The 12,045-nt window shown below is 37.7% G+C and overlaps 1 protein-coding gene across 1 annotated transcript; it reads right to left on the bottom strand.

Moving 5' to 3' along the window:
- Positions 1-533: 533 nt before the first annotated feature.
- parla (presenilin associated, rhomboid-like a) lies at positions 534-10,758 on the bottom strand. Its single transcript, XM_079877341.1, has 10 exons — positions 10,445-10,758; positions 9,937-10,135; positions 9,361-9,474; positions 9,153-9,282; positions 6,084-6,179; positions 5,424-5,573; positions 5,254-5,324; positions 3,634-3,735; positions 3,447-3,544; positions 534-2,053 (listed from the first exon to the last, which is right to left on the bottom strand). The coding sequence occupies exons 1-10, from the start codon at positions 10,681-10,683 to the stop codon at positions 1,927-1,929; spliced, it is 1,326 nt and encodes a 441-aa protein (XP_079733467.1). The 5' UTR covers positions 10,684-10,758; the 3' UTR covers positions 534-1,926.
- Positions 10,759-12,045: the final 1,287 nt, after the last annotated feature.

The raw sequence follows: 12,045 nt of genomic DNA, 5'->3' as shown, positions 1-12,045 counted from the left end.
GGCAATTTTAAAGGAGATAAATGTCCACAGAAATCTGCAGTCAGCATTAAAGAAGAGATCACACAAACTTTGAATACATTGTCTCATAATATTTTGACAGTATTCTCTCCTGAGGTGAGTAGAAAGCTTTTCATGAAAGTCCACCAATAACTTTTTCTAATAAATAGATTCATATTTTAAAATCCTTTGTAAAAACATAACACAGTCATGTTATATTGGACATAGATGCCTTTGGCCTGTATTTCAGTCAGATGCTCTTTTGATGAAACATTCATTCTCATATAATCTGATCTCTTGTATAGACTAGTTAACATGCTGATGTCAGAGATTTGCTTATTGGATTAGTGACCAAAAAATAGTGCACCCGTGTATTACATATATATATTTTTTTATTTTTTTTCATAAAATCATAAAACCTTATTTACAGGTTTTACATTACATTCTGAATCCCAGATTTTCTATATGGTCTCAGACCTCACTATACACAAACATATTGAGCTCCACATAGAGGAGATCAATGCCTTTGTCCTCAGACAATAGGCCTTATTCGCAAACACCGGAAGTAGCTAACCGCGGCCATATTGTTGACATGACATCTGTCCTGCCCCCCTAGCCGCACGCAGATTTGAGTTGAGGGGAGCAGCTTCATCTCGTCGGTATCAAGAGAAGATAAGCTTGATTGGTGTGGACCCATATCAAATAGACCCAATAGCCTTAAGTAAAGATTCGTCCTTATTGCCAGCCATAACTTATCCGGATATTTATTCAGAGCTGCCAACTCTCACGCATTCACCGTGAAGCACACGCAATTGACACTTTTCACACGCTCTCACGCACAGAAAAAATCGCGAAGCAAAGAGGACACGGAGACCGACAGACTAGACAGAGCAGTTACTTATGATATAAAAAATCTCAGCTCTCAGGTTCTGTCACTTTTATTACGAAATTCAAACAATAAATACCGTTTTGGTGCTTGTAAATGTGACGCGACAGATAGCGGCACGTGAACCGATCATCTCTAACGTTAGCTAGTAAATAAACACGAATGAACAATGTTGAAAGATACAGTACAACTTACCGAAATGTATATTCCTCATACATAATATCGACCAATCAATCAAACAAACAAAGGGGTCAATAAATCAGCTGGAGAACAATTATGTCACATAACATTTACCTCAGGAAAGCCATTTGATGACCATAATATATAGGCTATATCACGTTAGTTGGCTAGAAAAAAAGAGATATAGAGAGTATTTTGCTAAATATGTGTACTATATTACATATTTATATTTTTACTTATATCATTAAAGTTATTATAATAAAAAAACGCATTATAATCTCTCTCTGTATGTTTACAGCATTAGGTGAGTTGTTTTTTTTCTTGAGAAAAATTAATGCCTATCTTGTGTAGCCTACCTAATATTTATCCAAATGAGTCAATATTAAATCAAGCCACGAGTCTCTCCTGCGCTGGCTCAACTCCTCTGTCTCCTTCCCTTCACGTTTTCTGACAGTCGGTATCGCATAAAAACTAACTTCTTCTTGCTGTTGTTAGAACAGCCGTGTATTACACAACACACCATTGCGCTGTTTAAAAAAAAAAAATACAGCGATAATACCATGGATAATACCGACCCTGCCTCGCTTGTCAATTGACAGACTGACAGTTGCCGTGGGTTCTATGTCAACAACATGGCCGCCGCGAACATTGATGACGTAGATCGAATAAGAACTATAGTGCTGCTGTGAAATGTCATGAGGATTCTTTTTATAGGCTTCTGATAGGACAACAGTCTTGAAAAAAGAAGGTGAAGGGAGAGACACGTGTACTGAGCATCTGCACTAATTCTTCGAATTTACGTTAGTCAGTCTGACTGTTTCTGAAATAAAAGGGTCCAGTGATCTTGAGGTAGCTGAATAATCCTAAACTTGACCACCACCTCCACCTGGTCGGGGTCTGCCGTTGGGCTTGTTCCTTAGTTCATGCCAAAATCTCACCAGTGGCTCACGGTTCCTCCAGATCATTTCATTACCATATGCAATGTACCACCTGGAAAAAGGGGAGAAAAGAAAATTAAAGGTAAAAGGTGAGAGAGAACCTAACAAAGTTCAAATGCTTAAATCCCTCATGATAAATCACTTTATGAATGCAACTATTTATCTTATATTGAAACAGTAAGTTTGGGTGGAGCTCCTCCTTTTTAGTCCATAGAACATTTGATTGAATAAAAATATTTGTAAAGAAACATGGGTCTTCAACATTTTTGGCCATTTAAAATGAGCAAATGTTAGCCATTTTAGAATGTTAGCCATTTTAGCCATATAGATGACCTCAAAGCTGACACACATGGGGCACTTTCATACACGCGGTGCAATGCAGCACCAGGCGCGTCGCAAGTGTTTTTTGCTAGTTTCAGCCCGACGCAGTTATCATTTTCACGTCCTGCGCCACGTTGTTTAAATAGCAAATGCATTTGTGCACCCATGGGCGTTCTGGTCTGAAAACGAGGTGTGTTCAGGCGCATTGTTGGCGCGTTGCTATTTTGAGGCAATTGAAATAGACTGCGCCATTGACCAACAAAAACCTTGTCTAAAGTCAATAGCGCAGTATTTTTTTTGTTATGTAAAGGGCGCATTAGTAAAATTATCCTATAGGCGGGTCCACAACGTGCGTACACTCTGCTTATTAAACACACAGGGCACCCACTGTGTACAGCAGCACACAAACATGCCAAATCTTAAAAATAAAAGGATTACAATGTAAAAGATTATCATAGTGTTCATAAAGATATGGTTGAATACAGCTTGTCCTGTAGATGGTCTGCTAGCGTGCAAGCCTCTTAACCTCGCACACGAGCAGATCCGTTTCCTCTCTGGAGAAGCGTTCAGTCTTTCTGCTTGAAACTAGCAAACTAGCAAAAGTGGATTCGGATACGACTTAAGTGCACTTGCGCCGTGCGCTTTAGACCATGCGCTTAGATCCTTAAAGTAGGGCCCATGGACTACCAGTGACAAAACGGATAGTTCTGGTCCTTGATTATGATTGGTTGAGCTGCGCATACACCTGTGACCCAGCCGTGGCTCGTCTGTATGGGCAGGCGGGGCAGAACCGTTTAATAAAAGCAGTAAGCCCCATGAAGCCGTGTTTTACAGTGAATTTAGAACAGGGGCTTTTTTGGGCTTCCGCTCCGTGCCGTGCCAAACAACACCCCTTAGCTGATCTAAATTTACTGTAAATCATGGTTTCTTGGGACTTGTTGCTTAATTTTGGTCTTTAGGTTTGTTTCTTTTTAGGTCTTTAATTCAATTCAGGAAAAAAAAAAAAACGGTAACATCTAAAGAAAAATGGGTAGATACCTATTCTTTACACCACCTCTAGAGGCACTGTTGTGAAATAATGAACCTGTTCAAATCAGTTGTGTGGAGAACAGTGAAGCACTCACACTCCAAACAGAGCTCCACCAAGATGGGCCGCATGATCAAAAAACCTCCAGCCCAAAAGGAGACCAGCTATATCCAATGCAACAAGAGCTTTCAAAGCCTAGAACATATGAAACAACATTAGTGACATCTCACTCCACAAATACAAAATAACAAGATACACCTGAATTATTTTACACTCCCACTTACATTTCCTGCAGTGAAGCTGACCATAGGAAGCAAGACGATGCCCAGCTTAGCTTCAGGAATCTTGGTGCAGACTGCTGCCAGAACCGTCATGATGGCCCCTGACTTCAGGACACAAATCAATACTCTTTATACGCTTTATAGCACTGAAACACCGGCAGTGTTTAATATTAACTGTTACGACAACTTTATAATATGGTTATAACAACTGAACTGCCAAAAAGTTTCCCCAGAACAATAATTCGAGCTGAGATTTAAATCAATAGTTGCAGAAGTTGTATGAATTTGACGTGTTTTTTTTTTTTTTTTTTTTTTTTTTTTTATCTAAATTTGTAAAAATAGTCAGGCTAAAAAGTGTTGCTGGGCTTGCAATCCCTTCAATGACTATTTCATAAAGGAGAAATAAATATGTGTGTGTGTATGTATGTATGTATGTATGTGTGTGTGTGTGTGTGTGTGTGTGTGTGTGTGTGTGTGTGTGTGTGTGTGTGTGTGTGTGTGTGTGTGTGTGTGTGTGTGTGTGTATATATATATATATATATATATATATATATATATATATATATATATATATATATATATATATATATATATACACACACACACACACATATAATTATTTCCCACAAAATATGCAGATTTGTTCATTTCTTCATGTTCAAGATGAAATATATAAGTTAATTGATATTTTAAATTAACATGTTAATCCCCCGACAGCGTTTTTTTTTTTTTCAGTTGCCATTGTCATTTTCATGTCCCCCCAAATATTTTGTGGTAGGAATATCTGAGCAATACATCAAAAGAAAGAACGGACCTCTGCTTTAAAAAAAAAAAAAAAAAAAAAAAAAAAATCTAGCTTAATGCATTCTTTTTTTATCAACACTTGAATGTGGGTCGAAACTTTCATAAGAAAAGTTTCATAAAAAAAAAAAACCCTTTTTGAGCAAATAGCTAAGAAAGTCTCCTTTTTGTCAAAGACTGCGTGTGGATAGGATTCAGAACAATGATCAAAAAATAGATGGAGCAGATCGAGTCCATCAACAGCCCCAAAGCTTCACAGTCCTATAGCTCGTCCTGGGTTGACATTTCATTCGGTAATGTTAGGCAGTTTTGATTTATATGTTGTTTAACGTAATTTATGTTGTATATATAATATAATATAAATTTTATTATGTTGTTCACGCTATTTTACATATTCATCTGCTTACATATGCTATAGTTTGTTTATGCTTCTTTTTCACCTCCGTGTTTTGATCCAGAGTTTCTGTACTCTTTCTGATGATGTGTCATAGTGCCCCCTAACGTATAACGGTGAAAACACGGAATTCCGTAAATGGCAGGGAAGCATGTATCATAAATGACGGAAAATTCCATCAATAATGGGGAAAGAGTTAACTTTTACAGCTTTAAACATGCAGAAAAGAGGTTTTTATGGGAGTTATTATAGCACGTGCATTTGTTAATTTGTTATGTTTGTCTTTGTTTGTTATGGTTATTAGATGGCAGAAGATTTTCTTGAAAGACCCCTGCACCAGATGCAACAAAAATAACTATGGGTGCTGTTACTATATCGTGGATTTGAGCATGCATTGACCAATAAGCATTCAATTTGTTCAAACTCACCGCTCCTAGTGAAGGACCCAGACGACCAGTAGCCGTCTTAAACACGTAACTGACAAACGTCGAGATTACACCTTAAGAAAGTACATTTATCAAATTAGACCAGAACTGTATATGTACTAAAATACAGACAGCTAATATTTTGTTTGTGTTTATTAAACAATTAGTGCTACCTCCAGACAGATAAAGGGCCAAAAACTGCTCTCTCCCAAGCAGAGAGACAATGCTAGTAGAGAAGGTCCATAGCACATACATGTTGGTCAACATGTGAATGATGGAGTAATGGCTGAAAGAAGAGAGAACCATGGGAAGGCAACGTGTCTCTGAAATAAAAACAAAGCAGGCTGAAGGTTGATGGCAAAACCTACCAGGAACATCTTGCCATCTTGCAAAAAATGGTGGTTACACACAAACCAATGGTATCTATCAAACTAAAAAAAACTTAAAGCAATCATTCACCCCAAAATTAAAATGCTGTCATTATTTCCTCACACTCATGTCGTTCCAAACTTGTATGACTTTTTTTTTCTTCTGCGGAACACAAAAGATATTTTGAAGAAAGTTTGAAGTAAATAATTGTATTTATTAGCCCATACAATGAAAGGCAGTGGGATCCAAAAGAACATTGGAACCCAGTGACTTTCATTGTACAGACAAAAGAAATAACACTGAGATATTTCTTTTATTTTCTTTAGAGAGTATCTTCTTTTGTGTTCTGCAGAAGAAAGAAAGTCATACAGATGATGAATTTTCATTCTGGGTGAACTGGGTGAACTATCACTTTAAGAAATTTCTCAGTGAACCACACTGAACGACTCTCAGCACTCACTTACTGGAGGCAGGGTTAGATGTGAAGTACTTGACCAAAGAGCGATGCATTGAAGGTATTCTCCAACAACACAGAACCAGAGTGTTTAGAGCTATGATCCCTAAAAAACAAGATGATAATGGGGTGTGAACTAAAAGGCAGAAAGCAGACTATAGTTTGGAGGGGGCTTTTCAGACTTGAAATATTTAACCCCAGGTCATTGTAAACCCTGGTAAAACACTGCTTCACGTTCTTTTTTGTTTATTTGTTTATCCAAAGGATAAATTGCAGTCCCAATCCCTAGTTAGGCTTTTAAGGGATACTCCACCGTTTTTTCATATTAAACTATGTTATTCCCTTAACTAAGACGAGTTGATACATACCTCTCTCGTCTCAGTGCGTGCACTAAATCGCTCTGGCGCGCGGCGACACTTTGATAGCACTTAGCTTAGCCCAGTTCATTCAATATGGGCCAAGCAGAGAAGCTACCAAACACCTCCACGTTTTCCCTATTTAAATACAGTTACTCGCGTAGTGTAACTCGACCTAGGACGGTGACACAAAACAAAACGTTGCGCTTTTCTAAGCGTGTAAAATGGATAACTATATTGTATGGCGGAATACCATAGCAAGTGCTTGGAAGCACTTCGACTTGGCGCAGTAATATCTTCACTAGAGGGAGCGGGGGCCGATGAGAGGATTTTTCACGAGTGAAGATATTACTGCGCCAAGTCGAAGTGCTTCCAAGCACTTGCTATGGTATTCCGCCATACAATATAGTTATCCATTTTACATGCTTAGAAAAGCGCAACGTTTTGTTTTGTGTCACCGTCCTAGGTCGTGTTACACTACGCGAGTAACTGTATTTAAATAGGGAAAACGTGGAGGTGTTTGGTAGCTTCTCTGCTTGGCCCATATTGAATGAACTGGGCTAAGCGCTATCAAAGTGTCGCCGCGCGCCAGAGCGATTTAGTGCACGCACTGAGACGAGAGAGGTATGTATCAACTCGTCTTAGTTAAGGGAATAACATAGTTTAATATGAAAAAACGGTGGAGTATCCCTTTAAAAAAAACTAAACAATAATAACAAGCTGAGACCATGTACAACCATCAATGTTTACAAACCTGCCCCTTTTTTAAGGTTTCTTTGAAAAATGCTCCACTTTGTTTGCATTTTCAGTTCAACTGGCAAACTGATCCAAAGCAGTGTACCTTTAACTGAAAATGTGGATTGTGCAAATGTAGTTTTTCTCTATGCAATTCTGATTAGTTGCACCTCTTACTATTCCGGGGTGTGTTTCCCAAAAGCATCGTTAGCCAACTATGTTCGCTAGTTCCATCATTATCAGCATAGTTTAATGAGTCAGTGTTTCCGGAAACCATCGTTCTAGCGAACATTCGGAAACAGCATCGCAAAGTTGTGTAGTTGGAAAGACAGCTCTCGACCTGTGGTTAGAAGCATAGTTTCTAGTTTGCATGATATGTGGACTTAATAAATCTTGAGCAAAATAAGCAAGCAGACATTCAGTACAACCTGTGTCTTTTATTTAGAATACATGCAAATGTAATTTACGTCTTTTAGTTAGTCAAGAGATTTAAAGCACCATTTTTGAAGAGAGTACTATGTAAGAACGAGCCTATGATTGAATCTGGAAATAAAGCAAAATAACTGAGAAAAATGAGAAATAGTCCTCAGATGCCATGTCTGTAATTTATAGAAAAACATCGAGCATTAATTCGATCTCAAACAGATTCATTAAAAGAAGTTATTACTCCACCACGTGCGTGACGTCATAAACCAACTTGGTTGAACGACCACTTTGCGACAATACGGTTTCGGGAAACAGTCGTGACTAGCTAGTTGATTTTTTCAACGATGCATCGTACTATGGTAGAAAAGCAGCAAGTTACGACATTGTACGGGAAACGCACCCCTGTTTGGATATTAATTGGCATATGATATCTGGAGCAAGATTGTTTATACATTTAAAAAACATTTTAATTAGAGACAATTGTATAACATTTTCAAAACTAAGCAAACAATTTTTTTTCTGTAAAAGATTACAATGATTCCACCTAATAGATTTCTTGTCCAAAATGTATAGTGTTTGTTTATATAAAGATCTAACAGGTTTAATAGTCAATTGAGCAACCAGACTCCAGACAGTCACACAATAAGATAAATGTAAGAAGACCACTGCATGCATGTATAACTTTCCCCAGGAACTAGGGACTTTGGGGTGGTACTTGGTGTGTTTCGACTGCACGGACAGGGGTCTAAATGAAGTTCCGGGTAGAAATTTCCCCTTCAGAAAGTCCCTGCTCGCGAGGTAGTACTTTTTCAGGAAAGTTCAGGAACTTTCAGGGGTGGGACTTGGGCGCTGAACATGAGGATTAATTGAGTTATTTTGATTGGTTGACTCCACACAGCATTTTATTTCAACCACCATTTTTAAAAGTCTTTAAGATTTAAAAATATACGACCTATGAACCTACGACTGAAGAAAGAAAGACATGAACATCTTGGATGACGTGTGGGTGAGTAAATTATCAGGAAATTTTCATTCTGAAGTGAACTAATCCTTTAAATAGATTTTTCGGACTATAAAACTAAGAATGAAATAGTATCTTTTTACACTCCAGTTGCGTTTTCAATCACTATTTAAAATGTTCCCCTCAAACGCTAAAACTACTGTTTATACAATGTGCAGTGTTTCTGTGACTGTCCAAAGCATCTATTCGTAACATTCTAACACCGCATTGTTTCACACTGTGGAGAAAAATCCTGGAATGCTTTCATTAAAAAAAATTAATTTCTTTTCGACTGAAGAAAGAAAGACATGAACATTTTGTATTGGACTCCAGAGCAGGGTTAGCACTGCTTTTGCGCTGTTAAAGCGGTGCTAACCCTGCTCCGGAGCAGGGATTCATAACAATGGGTAAAAAGCAGTGCAAATCCCACTTTTTAAAGAGTGAAACGTTCCTCAACTCCGGGTTAAAAGTGGAGTTAAGAACAACGATAACCCAGGGTTAAGAGCAGTATAAAAAAAAAAGCAGTAAGGCCCTAATCATATATTTTCAATGTAGAACCGACCTGTGACCGTCTTTTGTCCTTCACTGAGCCCACTCCACCAATCATCGACCACAGACATGACCAGAATCACCTGCTTCTGGAAGTGTGACAGTTGATCCCACCAGTTATGCCAGTATGTTGTGTTATGACCCTGCACAGAATGCAACCGCAGTGTGACGAACACGACTGGCAATTTTTCTGGTCTTATAAAATTGTTCTACACTGATACCTCTCCGAGTTTATCCCGCTTCTTCTCTTTGGCCTCCTCCATGGCCATTTGCACTCGTGACTTTACTGATTCATACTGCAAGATGGCAGCCGTGCCGAAGGAGCAGCCTGTAAACTGAAATGGTGTTAGAACAGCCTCTACAGAAACCAACAAATCAACATTTGACAAGCTGAATAAAGATCAATAATCATGCATAAAGAAAATATGTATGGTATGTTTTCAAAATGGCTCATTTTTTGACCAAAAATTTGCATGACTCCTCATGATACATTAGATCTCTGTAAAATGGCTTCTAAAGAAATCCATAGAATACTGGACATACAGTATTATCATTTGTAAGCTATATATTTAGTAAAATAATGATTTAGTAGCATGCAAATGTCTCCAACGAGACCCTTAACAGACAGACTAACTGAATCACAAGAGCGTTTTAATATACAAGAATTAAACATTATTATCAACATATAAGATTTTACTCATTTCCATGACTTTTGCAAACCTGAAAGTCACAATTTTAAATGTAATAATCACATTTCCAGGTTTCTCATGATCGTGGCAGTAAGAAGAAAAACCTACCCCCACTGTGAACACCAGGGGCCTGAAGAGTCTATGTGGTTTTCTGGGTGGCAGTGGCATAGGAGGCACTGGTTCTCCTGGCAGGGGTGGCACAGCATGCTTTTGACCTGCATCAGTCTCCTCTTGCAGACCTCTTTTTGTCTCGGATTGTCTCTGAGCTTTCTTGAAGCCACATCTTTGCTGAGGACGGATGGTTAATCTACCAAGCAGATTGTATGTTTTCAGCACCTTTCCCATGTTCTACCGTAATATAGTTTTCCTGTTACATTCATTGGAGCAATTTGACCTTTAGGTTGCTATCTAGTGTGAGAACAGTATCAAAAACGCTCAGTGGAGCAAAACATATAGGCTATAAATCACAACCACGAGAAACTATAAGAGCCAACTTAAAGAACGTTTAAAAAACTACTACAAAACGGTCATCTCAACATTGGAGGAGACTGAAAAGTACATGCCATTCTTAGCAAAGCGTAACGTTAACAACTACATGCAAGACTCTGGTAGTTACCTGGAGCTTTTTGGAGACAGGAATTGTGCATATAGCGAGTTTATTTTGGCCCATTTCATAAAGCAACCCCTCCATGCCATGTCCCTGGTTTGCAGAATGCACTGCTGGGTCGGGACAATGTTTTGTAATACGTGTTGTTTTCGCAACGTCAAGAACCACGTGGTACAACAACGCGTGTGCTTTGACTTACACAAACTTAATGTACAAAGATCCAAACCGAACGTGTTTAATAATATCATAAAAATAGTATAATTATTAGATTGAATTGCAGCCCGTTCGCAATTTGACACAACCCGAAATTAATATTAGGCTACAAAACAAATGTTCAAGGACGCTATATCTGCGTCATGTCTGCGCAGAACATCAGCACTGAAGCCCCATCGCCACGCCCCTTCAACAGCATCACCCTGGATTAGATGTAATATTTCTTTTACAGTCTATGTGTAATGCATACTTTCCTACAACAGCCAAATTAGTAATATGATGAGTTATTTTTGTCTTCCAACTCTACTTATTTAGTTGAACATTTATTTATTACTTAACTAATTAGCAAATGTAATAATAATAAGTATTATTATTATTATATACACAGCCGTTCAAAGGTTCAAAAGGAAACTGTTTGTTTGTTTGTTTGTTTTTGACAGAAACTGATTCTGTTCACTAAGGTAGAAAACTGGTTTTGTTTCCTATTGTTTCTTATTTTTTATATGCCTACTTTAAAATTGAATTTGTAACTTTGATGGCAAAATTTAAAGCGTGAGAAAGTCTACTAAGAAAAAACTGCATTATATGATCCTTAAGAAGTCACTGTAATGTGCAAATTTCATAACACTTTATTATTATAACCACAGTTGAAAAGAGTTTTATGAAAAATAAATGTAATTGTCAACACACATTTCTCCAGAAACTCAGCCTTGTTCTTTTGAGAGATGAAGACTACTGTCTTAAGAAAGCAATGATACACAGACCAGCCAAACACTGGCTTATGCATTAGTGAAGAGAAGACTCTGTTGGCCCTTTAGGCAGTTTCTATGAAAAAGCCCCTGACACTGTAAATAAGAATAAATAAGAATAAAACAAGAAGAAAAGGGTAGAATGGAACAATAAATATCGTAAAGATTAGACGGTTTGAAAAAGAATTCTATGCAAAGCGCTACAGACTGCAAGGGTTGAAACTTCACCTGAACATCATCATAAAAAAAGGATTGGGCCTACACTTTATTGTAGGCTAAGGTGTCCATGTTACTGTGTGATTATACGTTTAATGACTGAGTAATATAGGGTTAGGATTATGTTTTGGTTTAGGATTAGTTGCATGTAATTAATGCATAATTTAGTTACTAGGCTACAGTAATTGCATGCAACATGTTTACAAGGACACTGTAAAATAGCCTATTAACAACAACAACAACAACAACAAAAACTGCTGAATTGTCAATTTCTATATATCAATTTAATGCATCCTTTGATAAATGGGCTATTGTTTTTTTAAACTCTTTCTCTCTCTATCCTAGCCTATTTATCAACACAGGCTTATGTTTCGTTTTACAAATGTGCAAAATTACGATTTACAAATGTCTTAACCAAAATAGACTACAGGC

Source organism: Squalius cephalus (assembly GCF_949319135.1).
Source record: "Squalius cephalus genome assembly, chromosome: 7".
Taxonomy (NCBI): Eukaryota; Metazoa; Chordata; class Actinopteri; order Cypriniformes; family Leuciscidae; genus Squalius; species Squalius cephalus.
This window is presented reverse-complemented; position numbering and strand designations above follow the sequence as displayed.

Coding starts and splice junctions, on each gene's coding strand:
- parla (XM_079877341.1), bottom strand. CDS start 10,683: ATGATATTATTAAACACGTTCGGTTTGGATCTTTGTACATTAAGTTTG. Junction 9,283..9,360: donor AGCGGGATAAACTCGGAGAG/GTATCAGTGTAG, acceptor CATTCTGTGCAG/GGTCATAACACAACATACTG. Junction 6,180..9,152: donor AGGACAAAAGACGGTCACAG/GTCGGTTCTACA, acceptor CTTGTTTTTTAG/GGATCATAGCTCTAAACACT.